This window comes from Marasmius oreades, chromosome 6 (assembly GCF_018924745.1).
Source record: "Marasmius oreades isolate 03SP1 chromosome 6, whole genome shotgun sequence".
In the NCBI taxonomy this organism is placed as follows: domain Eukaryota; kingdom Fungi; phylum Basidiomycota; class Agaricomycetes; order Agaricales; family Marasmiaceae; genus Marasmius; species Marasmius oreades.
The window spans coordinates 367,181-390,923 of record NC_057328.1 but is presented as its reverse complement, the minus strand read 5'-3'; the positions used below and the strand labels follow the sequence as shown (position 1 = coordinate 390,923).

General features: G+C 47.6%; 9 protein-coding genes across 9 annotated transcripts; 5 read left to right on the top strand and 4 right to left on the bottom strand.

Annotated features, from left to right (window-relative positions):
* The first annotated feature begins 157 nt into the window (after positions 1 to 157).
* Positions 158 to 1,243, top strand: E1B28_009547 (uncharacterized protein). The gene is made up of 6 exons (XM_043154443.1): positions 158 to 330; positions 388 to 517; positions 580 to 677; positions 748 to 823; positions 894 to 1,135; positions 1,196 to 1,243. The coding sequence occupies exons 1-5, from the start codon at positions 271 to 273 to the stop codon at positions 977 to 979; spliced, it is 450 nt and encodes a 149-aa protein (XP_043006898.1). The 5' UTR covers positions 158 to 270; the 3' UTR covers positions 980 to 1,135; positions 1,196 to 1,243.
* Positions 1,244 to 1,386: 143 nt separating this feature from the next.
* E1B28_009546 (uncharacterized protein) lies at positions 1,387 to 3,229 on the bottom strand (the record flags this gene model as incomplete). Its single annotated transcript, XM_043154442.1, has 2 exons — positions 1,387 to 3,096; positions 3,158 to 3,229. 2 exons carry the CDS (start codon positions 3,227 to 3,229, stop codon positions 1,387 to 1,389), a joined length of 1,782 nt encoding a protein of 593 aa, XP_043006897.1.
* An 809-nt stretch (positions 3,230 to 4,038) lies between these two features.
* E1B28_009545 (uncharacterized protein) lies at positions 4,039 to 5,962 on the bottom strand (the record flags this gene model as incomplete). The annotated part of the gene is made up of 4 exons (XM_043154441.1): positions 5,887 to 5,962; positions 5,601 to 5,826; positions 5,423 to 5,533; positions 4,039 to 5,369 (listed from the first exon to the last, which is right to left on the bottom strand). The coding sequence occupies exons 2-4, from the start codon at positions 5,794 to 5,796 to the stop codon at positions 4,039 to 4,041; spliced, it is 1,638 nt and encodes a 545-aa protein (XP_043006896.1). The 5' UTR covers positions 5,797 to 5,826; positions 5,887 to 5,962.
* A 687-nt stretch (positions 5,963 to 6,649) lies between these two features.
* E1B28_009544 (uncharacterized protein) lies at positions 6,650 to 7,123 on the top strand (the record flags this gene model as incomplete). The annotated part of the gene is made up of 3 exons (XM_043154440.1): positions 6,650 to 6,696; positions 6,754 to 6,831; positions 6,886 to 7,123. 3 exons carry the CDS (start codon positions 6,650 to 6,652, stop codon positions 7,121 to 7,123), a joined length of 363 nt encoding a protein of 120 aa, XP_043006895.1.
* A 1,772-nt stretch (positions 7,124 to 8,895) lies between these two features.
* On the bottom strand, positions 8,896 to 9,882 carry E1B28_009543 (uncharacterized protein; the record flags this gene model as incomplete). Its single annotated transcript, XM_043154439.1, has 1 exon — positions 8,896 to 9,882. One exon carries the CDS (start codon positions 9,880 to 9,882, stop codon positions 8,896 to 8,898), a length of 987 nt encoding a protein of 328 aa, XP_043006894.1.
* Positions 9,883 to 13,866: 3,984 nt separating this feature from the next.
* On the bottom strand, positions 13,867 to 14,710 carry E1B28_009542 (uncharacterized protein). Its single transcript, XM_043154438.1, has 2 exons — positions 14,115 to 14,710; positions 13,867 to 14,059 (listed from the first exon to the last, which is right to left on the bottom strand). Exons 1-2 carry the CDS (start codon positions 14,697 to 14,699, stop codon positions 13,904 to 13,906), a joined length of 741 nt encoding a protein of 246 aa, XP_043006893.1. The 5' UTR covers positions 14,700 to 14,710; the 3' UTR covers positions 13,867 to 13,903.
* A 140-nt stretch (positions 14,711 to 14,850) lies between these two features.
* On the top strand, positions 14,851 to 17,247 carry E1B28_009541 (uncharacterized protein). Its single transcript, XM_043154437.1, has 5 exons — positions 14,851 to 14,953; positions 15,015 to 15,156; positions 15,208 to 15,326; positions 15,377 to 15,704; positions 15,763 to 17,247. Exons 3-5 carry the CDS (start codon positions 15,262 to 15,264, stop codon positions 17,122 to 17,124), a joined length of 1,755 nt encoding a protein of 584 aa, XP_043006892.1. The 5' UTR covers positions 14,851 to 14,953; positions 15,015 to 15,156; positions 15,208 to 15,261; the 3' UTR covers positions 17,125 to 17,247.
* Positions 17,248 to 17,349: 102 nt separating this feature from the next.
* Positions 17,350 to 22,575, top strand: E1B28_009540 (uncharacterized protein). Its single transcript, XM_043154436.1, has 27 exons — positions 17,350 to 17,720; positions 17,785 to 17,824; positions 17,875 to 18,852; positions 18,916 to 19,046; positions 19,106 to 19,123; positions 19,188 to 19,214; positions 19,267 to 19,290; positions 19,355 to 19,448; positions 19,513 to 19,642; positions 19,694 to 19,808; positions 19,859 to 19,954; positions 20,012 to 20,025; positions 20,083 to 20,295; positions 20,362 to 20,447; positions 20,510 to 20,580; positions 20,637 to 20,700; positions 20,757 to 20,821; positions 20,873 to 20,905; positions 20,960 to 21,118; positions 21,170 to 21,217; positions 21,271 to 21,444; positions 21,502 to 21,531; positions 21,586 to 21,732; positions 21,799 to 21,998; positions 22,061 to 22,127; positions 22,193 to 22,267; positions 22,337 to 22,575. Exons 3-27 carry the CDS (start codon positions 18,648 to 18,650, stop codon positions 22,379 to 22,381), a joined length of 2,331 nt encoding a protein of 776 aa, XP_043006891.1. The 5' UTR covers positions 17,350 to 17,720; positions 17,785 to 17,824; positions 17,875 to 18,647; the 3' UTR covers positions 22,382 to 22,575.
* Positions 22,576 to 22,946: 371 nt separating this feature from the next.
* On the top strand, positions 22,947 to 23,729 carry E1B28_009539 (uncharacterized protein; the record flags this gene model as incomplete). The annotated part of the gene is made up of 5 exons (XM_043154435.1): positions 22,947 to 23,195; positions 23,253 to 23,354; positions 23,465 to 23,539; positions 23,600 to 23,650; positions 23,709 to 23,729. 5 exons carry the CDS (start codon positions 22,947 to 22,949, stop codon positions 23,727 to 23,729), a joined length of 498 nt encoding a protein of 165 aa, XP_043006890.1.
* Between the last annotated feature and the right edge of the window lie 14 nt (positions 23,730 to 23,743).

The following is a 23,743-nucleotide window of genomic DNA, read 5'->3' as shown; positions in this document are numbered from 1 at the left end:
GATGAGTATGTTCTAAAGAAACAGCAAAAAGCTGGAAGCAAGGGTTTTATACTTTTTCTGCATGGTCCGTGCGCAGTCTCCCACGAGGTGGCGTGACTTCGGCCGCTCGGGTTTGTCGGGATTTGAGGCGGATTTGGTAAGAAAAGTAAATCTCACCCTTTGCCGTTACCCTTGATCATCTATCCTCTTTCTCTCGAGGAATTGGCGACGGTTGAACGTTGACCGGTGACCCCGTAGACCCAAGCAAGTAACGTGCACTGTTTGCACGAAATGCTACAGGAAACCTCAAATATGGACCGCATTACTCAACTACAAGATGAAATACAGCAGGCACTTACTTCGTTTCTTCTGCGCCATCGTTGGCTAAAATCTCGTTTTGTCTAACAGCTCCTCTTGATCATGTCCAGTAGCATCAGTTACCTTACTCTACGGTCCAATTTCCTTCAAGTGTCACCAGATATCCCAATCACGAAGCAGAGAGCTGCAGACAAGTACGATCCTCCCGAGGTCTTCGAAGGTTTTTTTTCCCGGTTATGTGTCGCCCTTTGTAGAGATGGGTTGACTGGGAGTTGAATCTAGCGAATAAACAGGAACTCGTGGCCGATTTGATCGTTAAAGCAAAACAAGTGGAATTTCTCATCAATTCATTACCAGAACCCAAGCCCGAAGAAGAACAGGTGTGTCCGTGGAACCCTCTCAGTCGGATCTTGAGCTTGGGCACCCAATTTGACCCCCCCCCCCCCCCAGGCAAAGCGGTTACAGGCTCTCGAAACGGAAATGCAAGAAGCAAATGCGGAATATATTCGTGCTGTGAACCGTACTAGTCAGTTCCTAGTTTATCTTGGGAAGATGACGCTTGTTTTTAAGGCGGTCCAACTTTCAACTTTTAACAGAGTCCCTTCGTACCCAAGTATCTGAATTGCTGCGTCTCATGCTTGAGGAAGTCGAAACTGGTCTTGTCGATGGTGCCCCCGATTGAAGACAGGGACAATTAGTAAGAGTAAGAGTAGTTGCCTTTTTGGGCGGATGGTGCTAGCGATTTCGATTTCTTGCGCCTTACACGACGATGGAAAGAAGTTGGGTTGATATTCGATTATCGATGTCGTTTTGCGATGGATCTCGTAGTGCAATCTTAGTACGGCATCTATCTTAAATTGCACGTTTTTATCTACTGGTTTAACTCAGAGCTATATAGGTGAGCCTGTTCTACTGTAGCCAGAAGGCATTTCCAGATGCAAGTCGCTTCTCGGTTAATACCATAGAGACTTATATACTAACTTGTTGAAATAAACTAGAATATCCATAGAAACGAAAAGTGGAAAGGAGAGAAAGGAGAATATAGGAGATGTGGAGACTTATGGACCGTGGCCCGAGTCATGACACGTACTAAACATTCCGAGGACCCTCCACCGTCACCACAACATCACACTTCCAGCAGCATCCGGTTTCATAATCCCGCCTCACTTCTATTTTCTGTTTGGTGGTATACTCGTGTCTCCAGAAACGTTCCCAGAATCCGTTCTCGCGACTCGGTTCACCGATGTATAATGTCAACCTTCCAATCCCATCCAATGAGCTTCTTAGGGACCCACTATGCAAAGCATCCCATATCTGTCTCCCAAACCTCTCGTCCACGGACCTATACCGCCTATTCAACCGCTCTCGGTCTTTCTTTGCGTCGGCATCCATTAAATTAATGTCCCAAAATGCGTGTCGGAGGCCAAGATCATAGTAGATCGTGAGGGTTTCAAGTGAGGGTGCCGATTCGATTACCTCGAGGATCTCTGCTTCGACTTCTCTCTCCCCCCGATTGATATCGAGCTCGAGGTTTTTCAGATGGGGTACCATATGAATGATAGCCTCTATGTCCTCAACAGAGAGCATCGGTCTCGGCTTCGATGAATGCTCCACCTCATGCAACGATAACGACTGGAGAGTCTCCCGATGTGTGAGGATGACAGAGAAGACGTCCAGGTAGTCGTAATAATCAACGATGGACAGTGATTCCAAGGGCCCACAGGAACAAACGAAGTCGCTGATGGTGGATTTCGTGATCACGTCCTCACTAGGATTGTACGGCTGAACAACACGTGTGTCCGGGACCCTGAGAGATAACTCCTTCAACCCGGCGAATATCTGACGCTCCGTCGCGTATTCGAGGATATCTTTGTTCCAAAATGACCCCAATTTCAGCCTCTCAAGATGAGAGAAGTCCACGAAGCGGCATAAACGCCGGAATCTGTCGAACGTCAAGGCGTTCCATGAAAGGCTCGTCCACTTTTTCCTGACTGGTTTGTTCCGCGCTAGTCCTTCTAGCACAATCAAAGTGGGAACCTCGTATTTCTCTACCATTGCCGGTCCCGGCGATACCCCAAGACGAACGTCAGTGTCGTCATGGCCTGACAATTTGTAATTCACTTGTTGTAGGTTGGGAGCTAACGAGACCATGCGCTCGAAACAGACGTCATAGAAAGTGGACAGGACATACCCGTTTTGCCATCTACCCACCGTCTCGACGCTGTAGAGGCAGGACGACTTTGCTAGAGCGAGATCATACAGATCTTTCGAGTCAAAATCTATTTCTGCTCTGAGGGGGAGGTGCAGAGAAGGGGACCAATTTCGAACGTGAAGGCGAGAAGAGGGGTGACGCTTGTGCAAAACCTCGAGCAGTGTGATAGGTACCGGTTCGAGGCAATCAAAGGTGATATCGTGGAGGTTGCAGACTCGATCAATGATAGACACGAATGTTGACCATCGTTGTTGCATGTACTCGTTCCAATACGAGAAACGTTCTGTAATCGATGACTGTACTCTCCAGTCGCGCTCTGCTCTGGAGTAACCAGGATAGACGGATCCTTGGGAGATCACGGTGACGCGGCGGACACAATTGAAGAAAGTTGAGTGTGAGCTGTCGATTTCATAGAGTAAGGTTTCCAATTGCTTTAGATCCCGAGTTTCCGGAGTAGCTGGAGATCCCTGCAATGTCTCAGTCATGTCGAACCGAACCTCTCGAAAGGCCAATGGACGAATAATGGAATAGAAGGATTTGTTAACTCGCAGAAGTGCGAACATAGATTGCCTCGAGAGATTATGAACCTAATCCTTCGCGATTCACATGAAGGCAAGTAAATGACCCCAGTGACAATAAGGAACGTACCTCGAGCGCTATCTGCTGTATCATCTCCACGCTGAAAATCCCCAAAGAGCCCAAAACCGGATTGGAAGCCATGATCACAGAGGGAAGGAAGGACCTCGGAACGGGTTGACTTAGATTATAACCACAGTCTGCAGCATAGCATAGCAGTGCATCCTGTGGTCATTCAACGGGCTCCGAATCGTATACCCGAAGCTTCGCGTGGCAGCATGGTAATAGTTGGCGGTATCAATGTCTGGAGATGATATAATAACCGCGTCCATCTCTCGTAGCTCATTGAATTGGGACACAGGTTTTCGCGCGATTGACTGGCACAGTTTTTTGACAGTTTTGGAACGTTTTCTGATCCAGGGAATCGACTACGAGATGCTTCAACATCATCAAATCACAACGGCGGCACTGTGCACTGGTTAGAGAAGGTTCAGAGTCAGACATCTGATGCAGATACCTGAGAATAAGTAGTAGGCGCTCAATAGATGGTCCTTCAACAGTTCGAAACAAACTTACAGCTCGATACTTCCGAGGTAATCTGTAACAAGTGTTTACTAGATGAGCGTGAACTTGGACAAGAGGCGGTCCCGAATGGCAAAAGCGGCATTTGTTCGACGTTTTTGGGAATATATGCCGTAAACAATTTGGGCCGAACAGAACATCTAAAGTGGTAACTTTCAGGACATTTTCCACCTCTTCTGGGATTTGCAGTCGTTCTGAATGAGTCCGTCGCCGTGCGTCAAGTTTAATTCTATTGAGGATCATCGTCCTCACAAGAACCAAGTTCTCCCGCTCGGTACTTATACTGTATGGATGGCGAAGACAAACTCTTAATACAGTTATGACTGTCAACGTATTTACTATCTATCAATAATCGGGTTCGATATTCCGTTTCACTCTATGTAGAGCCTCTTCACGACTAGTCCCATCTTCAACCCCGCCACTTCCCAGAATTTAGACAACTGCTCCAGCAGCAGATCATCATCAAGTCGCTTCTCTGTTGTTACCTGAGCTAGATAATTCGGGTAATACCTCCCAGTTATCCAGTCCCCATTCAACGCCTCCGACGAGTCTGAGTCGTGAAGCAAGCGGAAGGAGAATCCGACTGGTGGTGGCGGTAGACCCGTATCCTCCATGCGTCCATTTCCGTCGTTTTCCTCTGGCTCCAGCTTGAAGAGGGCAACTGATACACTGAGATCTGCCTCTCCCCGGGCCTGGGTATCTATCTTGATATCAAACCCGTAGATATGTGCGAAAATTCCATCAAGTTTTGGTGAAGGTGAGGGCCCGGCCCGGTTCACGAGTTCATTGAGAACGTCGTTTGGAAGAGCAACCTTGACGAAATCGCCAACCTGAAGCTCCTCTCCTCCGAGCCATATCGAGTTCGCTTGTATGAGAGTCTCGCCGTTATCGAGGGTTTTGGTTTGGCATCGCTCTAGTATAGACCATTCGGATGCGATTTTGGACGCGAGTCGTACAGCGTGATGATACAAGGGAGCAGCGACTTCAAATTCAGAGGGAAGTGAAGCGAGTTCCTGAACATGGTTGACCGAGTTGTTCCCTACAATTTCCAAAGAAAGAGAGTCGGAAAGTGGGATATCGTGGAAAATAGGATTGTAGGGGAGTATTTCATCGGGAGGAAGGGTGAGTTGAAGGTCTGTAAATCCGAGGACTTGAACCACGATATCACTGCAGTCGTCTGACCCAGTGGAGTTATAGCCAACTGCTTCGCGTAACTGGGGATAAAGCGCAGGGATAACGTCCACTATGGTTGCGGGCCAGACGCGAATGGATGTGTTGGGATTGGTACTTTCAATAGTATGCTCTAGAAGAACGTTGACCAGGTCCCCAATTCGAAATTGAAATTCAGGTGATGGTCTGGTGGGGGTGGTGACCTTCTGTCTACCATGGGATTCGCGCTCGGGTTCGAGCGGGAGTCCTGGCGGATTGGTCTGGGATCGTGTCGGGGTTTCCTGGCCAGTAGATGAAAATGTGGGTTGACTATCCGGGTATCGTGTCCGTATGATGCGGTTCGATCGTCTCTGCGTTGTCGACTGCGATAGACTGATTTCCGGGAAGATGCCTCTTGATTTCAAGTCTTTAGTAATTTCGCTTTGTGGTGTGCGGGTACACTTTGTACATCGACACTTCTCTGGAGTGAGATTTGGATCTTTGTATAGCCATATGGCGTGTTCAATGAATTCGAGGGGGCTTCTGAAGATCTCTGCGAATGGGCTTTATGAAAGTACTAGAGTTTTGAGTCGGAACGGTACTAACTGCTTCCACAGAGGTAAACGTCTTTGTGCTTTCTTGAATACTCTCTATCAGCGAAGTAAAAGACATAGCCTTGAGGAAAAGAAGAGAGGATGCACGACGCTGGATCCGTCACTGTAGATCATACAGGTACGACAAAGGTGTTAGTTTCTCGAAGAAAGACCAACCAGATAACGCGAACCATTCCATTCGAAAGCACGAGCCAACGCCTCTCCGATTGCTTTATACCATCTCCAACGGTATGGTTCTGAGAGTTCATCGTCCTTCACTTCTTTCCAGCTCTTACCCTTCCCCCAGCGTGGTGGCCTTGAGTATCCGTCACTGCGAGGAAATTTGACCCACAATACACCGTCGCCAGCTGATGTAGGATGGACCATGTTCAAATATCAGCGTGCTTTGAAACGAGGCTAATAAAGTGCAGGTGAGTACAGTATATATGTCGGATTCGGTATGATTCTCGGACCAACACGCGAAACAGACGAGCTTTAAGTTCGAATAGAGTTTTTATTCTCAGGGTTTGAGTTAAAGAAGAGTATAAATTTCGATTCAATAATTTGATGATTGGCTTCAAGTTAAAGATGATGGTTCTGGTTAAAGGATTGTTGACGCGCGCTGCGCGACTTTTACGTGTTATTTGACGTTGCTTGGTCCACACGTTTAGGGATCACATGATCATGATTAACCACTTGTGTTGTACCTTGCATCTACCTCGCTTTACCTTTTTCAACCAGGAGCATTTCTAGAAATCTGACGCGGTCAACATACACAACTGGAATGGGAGCAATGTCATCTAGCTTGTATGGGCATAGATGGTGCGTCGGTTCATTCTCTTCCCTGTCAGTGCCGCTCATCCTGAAGCTTGAAGGCCCAAACATATCTCAGAAACGGAGCCACGAGGGCGCCTTCCGTCGTGACCGTATTATTCAGGAAGCTTCCGGCTACAGAAATCCTCGACACCACAACCGTAGATTCAGGGTCTGTTGAATGTCTACTTCGCCTCAAATTAGTGGATAAACCTTGTATTTCCAGCTGAAACGCAGGCAAAAACGCCGTAATTAGCAGTGCGACCAATCGCTTCCACATGACCATGAACCCCACCCTATATTCCGGTGCTCCACATCATGCATCTTGAATTGTTCTGCATGCTCCCCTGCTATTGCAAATGCTTCATACCGAAGACGATATTCAAGGGCAGAAGTAAGGCGATGCCACCCTTCTCAATATCAGGCGATGCCAGCAAGCAGGAACATGTCAACGGTTTTCTCACCGTATACGAGGTAGATCTTGGTACTTGTTCTTTGCGGGTGGAAAAAAACAACTCATCTCTGAACCAGTAGCACATCTGTTCTACCAGGTCTTACTGTATCTTCGTCGATCTTTATCGCGGATAGCGGTAGTAGGAGCAATACATCGTGCGTTTCTCATTTCTACTTCCTTGACTCTCTTCCTCACTTTCTCCACCCCAGGCCCCCAAACCCAACTATCACAACTCCGGTCGCTCCAAGAAGTGGTGGACAAGTTCCTCGGTCCATTGCATCTGGCGCAACCGTTGCCGGAGTTTCCTGCCTTCTCCTTGTCATGACTTCCTGGTTTCCCGAAACGTTGCCGCCCGAGCTCTCATCGTCATCACCCCACCTAACCAGATGGGAGAGTTTGAGCTCACTGTATCGAGCCTTGCTGCTTGTCACCTTGCTGCCGTTTTGAGTCGTCAATCCAGAGGACAAATCAGGTATTGCTGATTGAAATCGCCGTCAGTACCACGGCACCCTGTTAGTCTTTTGTGTGTACAAGGGAACTACTGGTTTCTCCAGTGGAAGATCTCTGGACAAATTTTTAGTCTAATGTTTCAAATAAGTAGTCATTTTGTCAAAAAACACTTTCAAAGGAAATTCAGGCAAGAATCTCAGTGTTTTCAGGCCATGGGACGGCGGGACAATATTATAACAAGGGCATGTTTACTATAATCATTTAAATGGACTCCTCTTCGCGATCCGGGGACCACTGTCCTACAGTTACTGATCAGGCAACTGGAAGTTCTCAACAGTAGATATAGACTCACTAGAGACCGACATAGATGGTTGGGGGTACCCGAGCGATTGCGAACTGCTGTTGTTGGTGTACTGGCAGGACTTGGATGAAAATTTGCCAGAATCCACGTTGAGTTGCAACGAGAAAAGTTTCTTTGTCTCGTCCCAGCTCAACGTCGATTCTGGAAAAGTTTCCTTTCGTCAAGGTACTCCCCAAAGGTCTGAAAGACGAGACATCCAGGGTCAGCTTCAGCAATATTAGTACGCAAAGGAGCTCGCGCACCGTGTACTAGTTGGGCGGAGGATGGAAAATCTGAACCTTGACGGGTCCCTCGTATGACGAGTGCTACTAGTAGTACTATATGTTGCGTCAGTACAACGATCAGCAGCATTTCTGTAGGAGGCGTACGCAATTCCTGGCAGAAGCACAGACGAGAAGAGTCTGTTGAAGAAGGCCAAAACGCCCGTCTTTTATTCTGTTTTAGTCCGCAATTTCCGGCGAGGCATCATGCATCAATTTTCTTCCTCAGGATGTCGTTACAAAAGAACGAGACCTCCCACACACCTCAACTTGTTACGAGGTGCGAGTTGGGGCGCAAATACAGCTCACAGTGTGAAGCAAAACCTTGAAGGCAGTGGCGTTAACAAGGTTCCGAAATAGCTTTGACTGCTTTGACCGTCGGACTTCCGTCAAGTTTGCTAAGCTCTCGCGGTCGTGTGGCACATCAAAGAAAATAGAAGAAAATCCCTCCATCATTCGAATACAAGGTGCGAGCATCGCGTCCGTCCCCATCGCCAAGTCGATTCATGTACTACCCAGAGTTTCATTGGAGCCTCCCATTTATTGTAACTTAGACGTGAAGAATGGACTAGCTTCCATCTATTTTGGTGACCGAATAGTGATGCATTCAGCATTCCGTAGATCTCCAGATTCAACTTGTTCCCGATTATTGACAAGCAATACTATTGCCTCGCAGGTGCCAGGATCCCTTCACCACGGAGGTGATCCGACTAATTTGCACCGGCGAGTCGTGGACGATTATGCGGTCCAGTTACACATACAGCAGAGGGTGTGAAGCCGGGTATCCCGACATTGGATCCACACGTCAAGACGGAGTCGGCTGCACAGTGACCGCTCCACCTATCCTCTAACAGTTTTGCAAGCAAATCGTTGTCGTATAGTGAGCTCAAACTGAAGCCTGAAACACTTACTTGTCCTACTGCGGTTTTGAATGGTCGATGCAGAGCCAGGCGTTAGAATTTGCTGCTGAGTTGATCATCGTCAGTATCGCGGCGCCCTGGTAAAATTTCTTTACTGTGTACAAGAGAAACTTCTAGTTTCTCTTGTGGAAGATATCTGGACAAGATTCGAGTCTAACTTAATGTTTTAGATAAGTAGTCATCTCGTCAAAGTTCAAACAGCCACATTTTTTTCAAAAAGACCGTAGTTCAAGCAGCAATGACAATGTCTTGGCAGGTCATTTCCTCTATGATCCGCATACCTTCACCACGAAGGCGATCCAACCTATTTCGCACTGGCGAGTCGTTGACGATTCTACGGTCCAGTTCCACGGACAGCAGACGATGTGAAGGAGGGCAGTCATTGGATGTATACACCGAGATGGAGTCGGTTGCACAGTTACCTCTCCATCTGTCCTCTAGCAGGTTTGCAAGCAAATCGTTATCGTAGAGTGAACTGAAGCTTGGAACAGGAAGTAAGGCTAGGCTCCGGAGTTTTGGGACAATTGAAAAATCGAACCCGTCAGACACGGTCGCGCGTAACAACTCGAGGTAATCGTTGGTAAGTCCAGTGCGAACGCCAAATTTAAGGTGATACAGGCCCGTCAGGAGGGCTAGGACGGCGCGAAATTCGGAAGGGGGCATTTCGACTCGGTGAATTGTGAGCGAAGTAAGCGATTCGGGGTACGTGAAAAATTCCACGAAAGGCGTTCGGTTTCGTCCAGTTGAGTAGATGCTGAGGATCCTCAGTGTCGCGGGCGCTTTGATCCAGAAAAGCATCGCCTCGATCCCAGATGCTCTCTCGGTATGTTCCAACTCTAGTTCCGTCAAGCGGGGGAGAGACAGGTGCAGGTTGTTTCCAATGGGGTGGTGTCGGAGGCGAAGGAAAGTAGCAATGTATTGCGAGTGGAATGACAGTCGACACGTTTGCAGTTGAGGGAAACCAGTAAGCAAATTGTGACAGGATGAGAAATAAGTGGATGATTCAGCGTTGTTGTACGAACGAAAATGTTTGATTTGGTCCCTGGGTAATTTTAGAGGAAAACGGCCCAATGTCAAACCTCGGACCTCGCCCGATAATGTCAATGTTCGTAATCGTGGTGCGAATTCGAAGCAATCGAGTTCATCCAGCTGTTCTCCAATGCAGCGGACATGGAGCGATTCCAGAGAGGGAAGGCGGCCACGTATAAGAGACATGGTGGGTGCATCCCTTCTGTCCAACTGAACACGAAAGGTTTGCCAGCGATGTGACTGTGAATACAAGAGAGCCTGTACTGTCATTGACCCTGAAGTCGGAAAAACCGGGAATTCGGAAATTTGTACTGTAGCCAAAAATGGACCGATTTTTTTAGACTTTTTAGTATCAGAAATTAAGGAGAAATGTACGATACCTATCCAGAACACTCCTCACAAGGGGGGATGAACTCCTTACTGACTTGTGATGGTTGCACGACGACGGGTCAAATATCGGGCCGAAAATTTAAGCGTGAGAAAATTTTTTAATCAGGAATGCCGCCACTGTGGCACAAGTTCCCGATCAATTCCCTTCATTCTTGGTTAGTTATGATCACCGGATATTTCTCTTGCCCTCACATACCCATAGATACAAATATGACTGACCTATAAGTGCCCAAGGCCATGATTCTGCAGAGCACTCCGATTTTTTCAGTCATTTTGACCCTAGGTTGTGGCAATTACTCCAGGTACAGCATGGCATGCTGAGGGCCAGGCTCTTGGCACTGTCAATTACATCCATTGGGCTACCCAAATCTTTGGTCCTTGAATTTTTGCAATTTTTTTTTGGGTGTACAGGGTGTATGCTTGCAAATATCCGAGATTTTTGTGTTTTACACCCATAAACTGTACAAGAAGACTAGCAAACACCTCTGGCAGGGATCAGATGATTCCTGAATTTTTACTTCTAGTCCAAGCAATGAATTAGGATTGATTCTGGCACCTCCAGCACCCTCTGTTCATGGGAAAAACAACCTAAATGAGGAAAAACTGATAAATTTAGGGTTTTTTCCCCACAAGTACAGCCTCTGTACATGACATGTGTAGTAGAAGCATCTGAAATGAATATATATTCATGAGAAAAGTCCCAGGACCTGATGGAACCATTATACTGTCTCTAAGTAGACCTGTGTGGGAAAGACTTCCAATTTCCCCCCAACTACACTATGCCTCGTAAGAAAGGGCAGAGGAAAAAAGCAAAAACTACTACCAGTACTTCCGCAACCCCAGATTCTTCACCACATACAACCCCACCCCATTCTCCTACTCCATCTGAGTCCCCCTCTCCAGATTCTCTTCCTAAACCTTCTGATCCAGCTGTTGATCAGCTTGAGGTTGGATACCTTCTTCTGTTACTTGAAACCGCGGAAGCAACTCCAGAAGACAGAATTCAATATGCACTTGCAGCTTTAGACCGGTCCAAGCAGGAAGCAGTGGCTGAGGCAGAGAGACTGAAGCAGGCAGTACGTAAATCTAAACTGAGTGTTAATGCTGCGTGAGTCCTGCTTGCAATCTCTGTGTCCAAAGCTCATTAGTACTCTAGATCAAAGCGGTTTGGTGTTCCCTCTTCCACACTTTATGACCGAGTCAGTGGAAAACACAAGAACCGACAAGAAGCTCATACTCAGGAGATGATTCTCAACCGCGAGCAGGAGTCCATATTGGTAGAGTGGCTGAAGGTGTTGGGTCGCCGTGGGGTTGGTCTGAGACCCTCTCTCATTAACAAGAAAGCTTCCAGCATTGCAGGAAAGGAAGTTGGGACAAATTTCTACAGGCGATTTCTGGCATGGCATTTGGATTTGGTTGCCAGACAGACCACCATGCTGGAGGCATGTCGGGCACAGGCTCTCAACCCTACCCTTGTTGGTGAGTTCTATGATCTCTTGGAGGAAGTCATAGATGTAGGAGATGGGTTGAAGATTCATCCAGGTATGATTGCTAACATGGATGAGAAGGGGGTCAATGTTGCAGATGTTGGGGCACAGAAGGTTATTGTTGATCGTGATCAGAAAACAGCATTCACAACATTGAACGCAAGTCGGGAGTGGATAACTATTATTGAGACGGTGTTTGCGGATGGTTCCAGTATGAAGCCTACAGTTATCTTTAAAGGTGCTCGGACAAATGCAGAATGGTCCTGAGATAATCCTGGTGGTGCAAGGTGGGTCTTCAGTCCATTTATTAATTCTGTACATTGTGCTGCACTCAACTATCCCACTATAGTGTAGCTTCATCTCCCAATGGCTGGACAGATCGGGAACTTGGATACACCTGGCTGAAGAAAGATTTCATTCCGGAGGTCCGCCGTCGGAGGAAGGACTTTGGGCTCCACTCAAAGTATCCTGCACTTCTTATTCTTGATGGCCATAACAGCCACTGCTCCTACGAGTTCTGCAATGCGGCAGAGAAAAATAATATTCATATTCTCTGTCTTCCATCCCATACTACACATGCTCTGCAGCCATGTGATGTTTGTGTCTTTTCACCTCTTGCTCGTGCATGGAAGCAGATTGTCATGGAATCGGCAGATCAGCAGATCACCATCTCAAAAGCAAACTTTCTCTCTCATTATCACAAAGCCAGGGAACGTGCAATGAAGGGAACCACCATTACCTCTGCATTCCAAAAGACCGGAATTCACCCTTTTAACCGCAACATCATCCCTACTACAGCCTACGCACCTGCACAGAATACTACTACTCAATCATCCCAGCCTATTCCTGCACGACTTCCTTTTGGTCTAGTTCCAGTCGCAGCCCCCATCCCTCTCACTGTCACATCTGCCCCAACTGACAGCCCAAACATTTCTGCCACCAGCGGACGCACATCAGTCACAGCCACTAGCGACAATCTACTTGAGTCCCTTCGGATTCAGAAATTCGAACTTGCTCTTCCCGATCCCCCTGACAATGAGGCACCACCAGAGGAGCTCTGGGAATATATCGACCTTCTTGTTCAGACTGCCAAGCATGCCAGCACTGAGCTTGATCGTTCATATGCTCATATGGTACTGATGGATGAGGAGAATGCTAGATTACGGGAGGTTGCACAGAGGAAGGGTAAGACAAAGAAGAAAACCTATGCACAGGGGCGTGCTCGACATCTTACTGATGCACAGGCCTTAGAGGAGTTGGCGAAGGAGGATTGGCGGCTCAAGGCCAAAAATCTACTGAAGGAAGTTAAAGTTGCACACAAGGCTTTCCAACACCGTCTGAAAACTCGACAGCAAGAATTGGAAAAGTTGATCGGAGAGGCCAGTGGGGATCATGGCAAACGGCGAGGTCAAGCTCGGGGTAGAGCTAGAGGTGCTGGTGCTGGTTGGAGTCGAGGTAAAGGGCATGGCAGAGCAAAGGGCGGCAAAGGAAAGGGTCGTCAAGTTGACGTGGTATCAGAATCATCTTCAGGTGAAAATTTTGACTTCTCTGCACTATCTCCACCCCCCCAGCCATCTCAACCCCGACCTCGCCCCCGTCGAATTAACAAAGGGACCAGTCCTGCCGAAACTTCAGCAGCTGCCTCTCACACCACTCCACCCCTTTCTGCCAAGAGCAACAGCGATGACAATGATGATGAATATGAGATTGGGAATGTCTCTATTGCAGATATATTGACCCAGGAGCTCAGGGACAATGGTTATGACAGCAGCAGGGAATTAGTTGATATGCCTATGGAAGATGACAGAGAGACCAGTGAGAATGACAGTGAGGAGGTGGAAATTGGTGTCAAGAAGATTGAGAAACATCGTCGTGTTGAGGACAAGCTGCAATTTCGGGTCTGGTGGGATGATGGAGATAAGACTTGGGAGCCATTTGAGAATGTTGATGAGCTGGAGGCATTAGACCAGTATCTGAAGCGGAAAAGTGTATCCTTTGTGACTGAATTAGCTTAAATAATATTCGCCTTTATCTACGCTTCATTCTGAGCCCCCCTATTGTGTATTTTGGTTGGGAACTCGAGGAGATATCGACACTTTTTCAACGAGCGCGATTGTGTGACGACAGCGACGTCGCTTAAATCGGCAATTTCCGACTTCGCCGTGGGGCCACGTTTTCGACACCCCCTCATTAAAAAATTCATATCTCAATAACCTCACACCCTCCCCACACAAAAATTGGTAGGCACATACCTCAAAAGGTGTTTTATGCAACTGTAATTTATTTACAGGTTCTGGTACGTACTTCTTTAGTTATACTAATATTTCTCCTTAGATTGCCGACTTCCGGGTCAATGACAGTAGTGGATTTACGATGCCCGCGGTCGAATTGCGAACGGATGAGAAGACGTCGAGTGGATATTCTCCGGAACGCTGTAGCTGTAGGCTCAGACGATACACTTGTGCCTGAATAATCCCTGGAGCATTCTCAATAAGCGGATGAGCATCGAATAAGAAAAACGAGCAAAAAAAAACACCTTACCTCTATATAGCCATCGTCCGACTGTTCAAACACTTTGGAGGTAACTGAAACAAATCTCCAAAGACTCGGTGTCGCTAAACTAAGGTTCCGCCATAATCGACAAACCTGTGCCAAAGCCCAGGGCATACGAGATGAGTCGAGGGAAGATGGTGGTTGATTCTCGTTGTATCGATCCTTATCCTTATCTTGCGGCGTTGAACAATCTTCGGTGAAAGCGAAGATCCTAGTAAGGAGCTCAGGCGGAAGCCTAAGAACGGGGCGTAGAATCAATCTGTATTTCTCGACCACCTCTTTGATTCGTGATTTTTCGGCTGTCAGGGAAGCGATGGTGGAGTGGAGTTGTACAATTCTGGCGTCCAAAAGATATTCCCGCCACATGGCACCTCCCATCTCGGCCTTGATGGAGTCTGCTTCATGAACGAGAGGATATACGTTGCAGTTTTTGTACCTTTCAAAAAGTGAGTCTGATGGTCCAGGGAATCGACTTCGAGATGCTTCAACATTATCAAGGCTACAACGGCGGCACTGGGAACTGGAGGAATCAGGCATCTGCATGCAGACATCTGAGGGTAAGTACGCGCTCATGATAGGGTTCGATACAAACTTACAGCACGAGACTTCGGTGTAGCAAGTTTTTTTTACTAGACATTTTGGGCCAATTAGGTGCCGTTTTAGCCGGGTGAAGTGCCCAAACCGGCGACTTTGCTCCAAAAAATGAGAAATATTTTTGACGTCATTTTTCACCGTTTCCACAAGCAGGCCAAATTCCTCCCCCCCCACTGTCTCTCCCAAACGGCTTGTTTGGACTGCTTTTACAATTGAATGTTTCTGGAATACTGGTACGTCCCGTCGTCAAAATTTCTTCTTTCACGACTGATTATAACGCGTCAACTGCCTTAGATGGAAGCCTTCAGAACGACTATTCTCGCGTTAAACGACGGTTCTCGAATATCTGGAACGTCGACGGTTAATCGAATGGAGGATGGAAGGGGAAGGTTACTTGTGGAACAGGTGCAGAACGCAAGCAGAACGAATTGACTATGTCAGTCTCTATTCACCCTGATCTGAGATTTTCATTCTCAATTCAGTGCAGATCCTCGATATAACCATTTGAGCCTATTCAAGATCATGGCACCGAGATTTACGTATGACTTTGAGAGTTCAAAAAACGCGGGTCACTTCACAAAGGATTCGTTGGCCTTTTAGGCATCGGTGAGTCACTTCTGCCATTCTTTTTCCCCTCCATCTCATGAAGTTTATAGTCGAAGTGGAATGGCCTGGAATGGTCCAAGCACCACACAGATGGACGCACGCGTAGTGGCTTCCCTTTGTCGTGATTCACAAAGGCTTCTCGAGTCATATAAAATAAGCCTTTGTCTTCCCATACCCTCTTTGCAACCCACCGACATCCGCCTCCGCCTCCACCTCATCAACATGTGCATCTCCGTTCACTCAGACGAAGAAATTGGTGGTATTGCCCGTGGATCTAACCCCAGTGTCGCGAAAGACGACGATGATGTTCATGAAGCGCAGTGGCAATCGAAGGACGAAACGGACGAGGAGCTGGGCCTCCCGGAGGGGGCACGTGCTGTAAGTTATACTTTCCAACGATTGAGCCACTGTATCAACTGATATCGACATCCAATAGCCCATAGCTGTTTCCTCTGTATCGTCACGAACCAAAAGCCATCATTCCAAAGATTTATCGCAGGATTCTCAACACGACACGTTCGATGACGACCAGCCAGCTCGGTACCGTCATTACCATCCCCATCTCTCCAAAACGGATCGACAGCTCATCCAAGAGCTTCAACTTAGTTTGGGTAAACAGACTCATAAACTTATGCATTTGGAGCTGTCGAACGAGCAGCTCAGTCATACGTTATCCATTCAACGCCGAAAACTCGCCTCTTCTGCTTCTGAGAAGCACGAACTTCAGCTCGAAGTTGGCGAGCTCAAGGCCACGTTACAGGAGTACAAGGAGGCGGTCGAAACGTATGAAGCCGAGGTTGAGGATCTCGCGCAAGAGAATGTCGAGTTGAAGAACAACCTGGGCGAGCAGGCAGCTACGATTGCTTCTCTTAATGAGGATATCGAGCAGCGCATGACGGAGAATAAGGAGCTGAAGGCGGAAGGTGAAGAGACGAGGAAGAGGATGGTAGAAATGAACCGGGTGGTGAATAAGAAGGATAGGATGTTGACGGAGGAAAGGTGTTCGAGTGCTGAGTTGGGTCAGGTGAAGAAGAGGAATGAGGAGATGGAGAAGATGAAAAAAGGGCTCGAGATTGAGAAAGCTAGGAACGAGAAGTTGAACAATGCGGTTCTCGGCCGAACCGACCCGATTCTTCCTTTGCCACTACCCGCGAAAGGCACCGACACGTTCGGTAATGCTACTCTGATGACCCTTTTGAATCAACGCACGGACTCTGAAAAGCTATTCGAAGGCGAACTCGCGCTCATAGCTGAGATCTTTTTGGACCCGCCTCCCATTCATGATCCTTCTATGCTCACGATGGTGACTTCGCTTATCAAGGTACTTCGGCTCGCTCATGATGTGTTAGAAGAAGACAATGCAGTCATTGAATGTGCTCAGAAGGAGATTCTGAGGCTCGAGAGACAGCTGGATCGTGTTGACAGTAGTGAAGGTGAAGGTGAAGGTGAAAGGCGAAAGACGCCTGTCCATCACATGCCGGCTCACCTAGGATCATCTGTTGACGATGGTTCTTGTGGGCAAACCAACGTTGCGGAGCTAAAAGAGTGGTTGAAGAAGGAACAGGAGGTTTCAGTGGCGTTGGAGAGAGAGTTGACGAAGCCTACCGCAGAGAATTTTGAATCTGATTCTACCAACGCCAACGTTCCACTCCGATCCGGGCAATCTAGCACCAGCCCTCCTCATTCTCAATCGTCTTCGGGGTCCCTGTCGGGTGCAGGGAACCGCGCATGTGTAGTTTCTGGGACCTCGGAACAGTCAAAGCCATTTACCTTCAACTTTTGGTCTCGCCCTTCTTAAGCGCACTACCTTCAGCATTTTCCCCCCTTGTCACTTGTCTACTGTATCTGCTACCGTTTGTCATCGAAGCTATGTACTAATACTCCTACCTTCAGGTGAAGTCTAAGTCTACTTAATATCCATGTCACTTCTTTTGACTCTTCCGCGTTAAAACATCCGTGAGAATCCTGGGGCACCGGAGACCGTCCGAAGCGTCCCAGGTTAGTGAATGTCAACATGCGCCCACAAACCCCCATGACCGGTAACCGACACATCTGATTCTTTTGCTCAACTCTATCTCAATCACTTCTTCTGTTCCTTCTCTTGACTTCTCCTGTTCTCAAATTAAGCTCAAATTATTTTCGTATTCGTCGCCAATGCCGCAGAAAGCATGAAGTCGTGATTGATTGGCAGGGTATCAAATCGTTCGAGTGGAGGATATCATGAGGTCTTGGAGACTTGTGATTCGATGGCTCCAACTGATTGTGCTGGTACCGGATGTTCAAGTACTCAATTCACCAGTGGAAGGTCGTTGTGTCCGTTTTCATCCACCGACATAATACCGAGATCTCGATACCAGGAACAGTTGTTTGTTTTCGCACAATCAAGGCGTGCGGGTGCGTGTACAATTACGCGGTTATCTATACTCTAACCACCTGGAATGGAAAAATTGAAAGATAGGGAAAATTTGAGTAGGAAGTGTCAAAAGAAGGTTCGACGGGTACGTTCGTCTCCGTTCAAGAAGTCCAGCAAACTCTGATCTACACCCAGCTCAGGACTGTGGCCATCAGGACCAAAATACATCGAGTCAGCGGTCCAGCTTTCAAATTCCTCGTCCTTGCATTCCCACAGTACCCATCGACATTCCTTATCTCGTTCCTAGTTCAGGGAGGTCGGATGCGGTTTGGACCTACTCGCCGGGCGATTCTACCTCCTCCTCTGTGTCCCTCTAGCCACGCCACAACTCATTAATAGGGACTGGCCCAGGGCTGCATTGGCATTGGACAGTTGGGCAGCGGTATCGGGGCTTCCTACCTTCTTGATGCGAGCTGTCTCTACCGTACAGCTAGCAGCGGGACAGTGGAGTCCGTTCATATGTTTCGTCTCATGACTTTGGCGCTCGGGTTCGATCGCTCTCAAGCTTCAGCGGGCCTCACGACCTATCCGATGGGATTGTCGTTCGCGATCGAAATGCTGCCCAGGAGTGTAGGCAGGTCCCATCTGTTTCGATCTGTTCTTTTGGCCATGGTTTTCGGGACGTGTATCGCGTGATAGCACGCAATTCTACTATAATCAGCCACAGACCCACTCTCCAAGGCTTCCTCATGATATTCTTCTTGGCGCCTTATCACGTTCCGTGAAACGCATGGTGATAAGGGACAATGTGGCGTAATTCTTACATTCTCTCTCCACATTTACGACGTAGATCCGCGCGGGAAAGCCACCAACACCAAGCCCTTTAAAGCGCCAAAGAAGGGCAAAGGATTAGGTTTGAAGCCTTTGCCAAGCTGCTTCTTGGAGGCCCTCCCTTTCGATAACCTTCCATGGCTCTTCCGACGCTTCGCAACGATGCCAAGCTGCCTCCTTACGATGAGAAGGACGGATCAAGCCCAGTTGGCTCTCTAGTCGACGAGAAAGCACTCCCTCCAAACGATGGAATCCTCGGCATCGATACTGAGGTGGAGGAAGTGTATACTGAAGGGCCACGGCTTATCGACTTGGGTGAAAATGGGAAAGAGAGGCCTATCGGTGTGTCCTTGGTACTCTTACTATTGGGGAAAAGGGTGGTATCTCATGAACCGTTAACCATAGACTCCGACTCCGACTATGCCCTACGTCTTGTTTCTCTTGATGACGACCCTACGCTTCCGATATACACATTCAGAACTTGGTTCTTGGGACTTGGCCTGGCGTGCTTCGGCGCTGTGCTTGGGCAGATCTTCGTGAGTTGGCGAAACAAATACGTTTACTTATTCCTTAATAGCTTACATCCCTGCCTTAGTACTTCCGCCCCCAAACGGTATGCATTACAGAGTTACCTCACCATTCCTCGATGTGCTTCTCATACTCAATTCCGCTTCTAGATCGATGTCAGCGTCCTTTTCATCCAGGTAATGTTCTTTGACAAGGCATTATTCGGCTTTCATTTACGAAACGTTTTAGATTCTCTCTTACCTCCTCGGAAAAGTGGGTCAATATTATATCACCCATCCATTAACATGGGGTCAACCGTTGTCTTCTATGTTTCCAGGTTCTAGAAGAAGTTGTCCCCGGCCCGAATCCCTCGGCTCGCTTCCAGACTTCAGACAACCGGTTTTGGAGATTTTTGAACCCCTCGCCATTCAGTAAGGATCACATCTGATGTTATTCACTTTCTCGACCCCGTTGTTGATGACATCTTCTCTACAGACATCAAGGAACATGTCGCCATCACAATCATGTCTTCCACGGCCGCCTATGCGGCAAAGTCTATTAGTATTTTTGCAGCTCAGGATCTCTACTACAATGTTCGACCTAATGCGGCTGTTCCGATTTTCACGTAAGCGGTTGTTTTCGAAACCTAGTTGCTCCGAATAACATGCTCGCGTAGCTTGATTTCCACCCAGTTAATCGGGTATGGCATGGCTGGTGTCTTGCGCAAGTTCTTGGTGTACCCTACCTTCGCTGTGTACCCGCAAACTATGCCTACGGTGCAGCTTTTCGATGTGAGACATTAATTTTGTTCCCGAAGCGCTTGGGCTGAAGCAGAAGCTAGGCTCTTCATCGAGGTAACTCTGTGTTGGCTCAAAAGAAACGAGTCAGGTTCTTCTGGATTCTTTTCATCGGCATCTTCATTTGGGAATGGTTCCCCGTGAGTGCTCTCTTCGGCCCACGCATGCTCGATCTGACATCCGAAATTGCGATCTAGGAATACATTGCCCCGTGCGTCTAGCTTTCATGTCCGTCTTGTTGTAAGGTCAAGAACTAAATTCCCGCTAGAACCTTGACCGGTATAAGCATTTTCTGCTTAGCAAACCAAAATTCTGCTTGGTTCACTCGGATTTTCGGTGGTGCCGCTGGTAACGAAGGTCTTGGAATGTTTTCACTCTGTTTCGATTGGGTATATGTGGGGGCAGGTGGTTCCTCGATAGGTTCTCTTTTCACGCCACTGTCAACTCAACTCTCTTTGTACGCCGGATGTGCCGTTTGCATGTGAGGGTTCTTTTCCAATGCCTCCAAGTATACTTCAAGCTGATTTAGTGTTTCTCTACTGCTCAGCATCGCATTCTGTGCTACTTACGCGTCGAATACCTGGAACGCTCAAAACTTCCCATTCTTGTCTCAATTACTCTTCTTCGAGAATGGTAAGAGGTCTAAAGTCATTTGCATTGCCAACTCGTTATTGACGCTTTTCTTTTTTCCCAAGGAACGGAATACGACCAGCTCGCGATCTTGACCGACAAGTTTGAGCTTGACTACGAAAAGCTCGAGAAAGTTGTATGTACTTTCTATATCGTCCCAGTCTGTGTCCCGTGCATATCTTTCTCTTGAAGGGCCTTCCTTGGTATGCATCCTCCCAACTGCTCTTCAAAATCAGTCGGACGATGTACATCGGCGGTCAGTTATCTTGATCTATGATTTTAATCTGTAATTGACATGTTTTCTTGGTCCAGCCGCTATAACCCACTTCCTCATCTGGTTCGGTCCGCGGATGTGGGAGATCCTTAGGAATCGTTCTGTGAGATCTTCCGCGTTATAGGAAGTTGTGATCTTACTTATGCACTCCTAGGAATGCACCGACGTTCATTACCAGAAGATAAAGGTTAGTATTGGTCCAGCGCTGCTTTATGTTTTTACTAATCCTAGGCTACGATAGATCTACAAAGAGGTCTCGAACTGGGTCTACTTTGGCCTTTTCATTGTTTGCGCTGCGGTTGGAATTGGTACATCTTACGCCGCCGACTCGGGACTCCCAGCATGGGCCCTGATAGTCGCGCTCTTGTTTGCTTGGCTCTTTGTGCCTATTGTGGGAACGGTGAGTTCGAACGTTCTCTTGACTGACCCGGCACACTTACAACGTTGACAGTTGAACGCCGTTGTTGGATACGCTCCAAGTGTCGAGGTCATGATTCAGGTACATTCTAGTCGTGCCATTCCGTATGAAATATTCACGGACGCTCTGAACAGATGATCGGAGGAGCCTTAGTACCCGGGAAGCCGGTCGCCAACATGTACTTTAGTGCCTATGGATACACTCCGGTCGTCCAGTCATATAGGCTCTTCCAAGACCTCAAGATCGGCCAATACACAAAACTTCCTCCACGCACTACGTTCATTGTGCAGATAATTGGGACGGTTGTGGTATGTATAACGTTTTACTTTAGGTTAAGACTCGATCTGACGCTTGAGTATTAACAGGGAGGTCTCCTGAATTTCATCATCATGACTGTTCGTTGCTTCATTTCTCGCTAGATGATCTACTTGATGAACTCCGGCTTTTAGACTATCATATCGAGTCAGCGTGAAATCCTTAGGGACGTTCAAGGTTCCAACGTCTGGTCTGGACAGCAAGTTCAATCCTTCAACAGTGCTGCCATCGCATGGGGTGCTCTCGGCAAGCCGTTGTACGCTACCGGAACTCGCTATGGAGTATGTTCCCCTTTGCCTGTCTCTGATGGAACCAAGGATCTCACAATTTTGTTTTTGACCCCGTAGTTCGTCCCATACATGCTTCTCGTTGGCCTTTTATTCCCGATTCCCTTCTATATCGCCCATAGATTGTGGCCAAAGGTTGGATTTAACCTCGTGTTCACCCCCGTTCTGGTGGCCGAGTTGGGTTTCCTCGCTGTTGGAATCAACTCGAGTGTCTTCACGTCGTTCTGTCTTGCTGTCTTCTCACAGTACTACTTGCGGAAGTAAGTTCTGAATATTGAAGGGAGCAGGTGCTCGAGGGTGCTGATCGATGATATGTTTTAAGGTACCGCGCTACTTGGTTCCGAAAGTACAACTTCTTGATGAGTGCCGCGTTGGATGGTGGAACCTCTGTGAGTACCGATTTTCCTCAGTGAACCCCACGTATCAGTTCTCATTCAACCGAAATAATTCACAGGTCATGGTTTTCATATACACTTTCGCTGTGGGTGGAGGTGATGGAACGGTTCGGCCATTCCCTATATGGGCTCTGGTAAGCTTTTCTTTCTTCTTCTCTATTCCCGTCGACGGAAATCGTACTGACTCGGCTTTTTCTTTTCAGAACCCCAAGGGGAATCCAGACTACTGTAAACGGATAACCCACTGATGTTGCGGATCTGTCATTTCTTCTCTGGAGTCCCTTTTCAAGTTTCTCTTATGTATGTTCCGCCGTACGGAGCACGAGTATTGTACACTTCCCTCCTCTACTTACGTGCGAGGGTTATGCACAATTATTCGATAGGATTCTCTTGTAGATTAGTGAGGTTAATAAGTATAATGGGTCATATGCGGTTGTACGAATTTGTTCAGAGTTGCGTTGGGCCATTTCTGCGCCGATTTCTGGCTATAAATGGAAGAAAAGGCAAAAGCGGTGTTCGAAGTCCAAGGCAATGACGACGTCCTTGACCCGCTACCTCCACCTCGCCTCCCTCACTATCACTATCGCCTTCCATCTCCCAAGTTTGTATCTGCAGCTGAGACGATTCTCCGTAGTATTTCAGAAAGATATTGGTCGTCTTAAAACTTCAAAAACTCTTGAAAATCGGGAAGTATTCCGTGATGGTTTTTCTAAATTCCTTTGCACTGTGAGTCGCAATATACAGTCTTTGCAAGCCAATTTTTTGACCTGCTATCGATCAGAATGTTTTGGTGGCCTTCGTGACAGCAAACAGATGGGCGTGCTCCTCAAGAGTTCAAAATCATGTCTCCAGCGCAGTAATGATCAAGCACGTCAAAGGATGAAACCACAACGTGTCGGCAGCTACAGAAAGAAAGAAGATTCGCAAAAAGTGTGGCCACTGGCCACAAGCACCAAGCTTTCAGCCAACCCCACCGTGACATTGATGAGCTACTCAATGGTACCCACGACCTCTCAGCTTGACGACGACGACGCGCTATCTGTTGCCGACAGGTCGAGCGAGGTAGGGTTTCTTCATTATGCTTACTAGACGCCATGAAGTACTGACGAGCCTGGATAGATCTCATTCGAATCATGGCTTTTACAAGACAACAAAAGCGACGACGGTGAAGGTGACGGAGACGACTGGAGCTCGCAGAGTTCTGAGGAATATGAGATTCTTGTAAGCGTTTAGTGCAGTCTTTCTTTGTTGTGCCGCTCAAAGCGAATCTTTAGCCCGGCTTCTTTTAATAAATCACCTTCCTGGACAGTGGCCGATTTCTTCTCTGCGAGCCTGATTCAGATGAAGAAGACAAAGGCAACAATGGCAAGTGTGGTGGAACAGATGATGAACTGCTACCGATTCTTGTATGCAATTCGGTCATTCTTTCTCTTTCATCAGTTGACTCATATTCCACCATCAATTAGGCTTACATATTGACTGGCAAATCCTGGCTCAACACAGACGTACTCGGCACGGTAAGGTTCCGCGAACCTTCATTCTCGAATCCCATCTTTAGCTCATGATTCCTCTTAGTCTATCCTGAAAGCCTTTTGAGCGCCTGTGTGCAT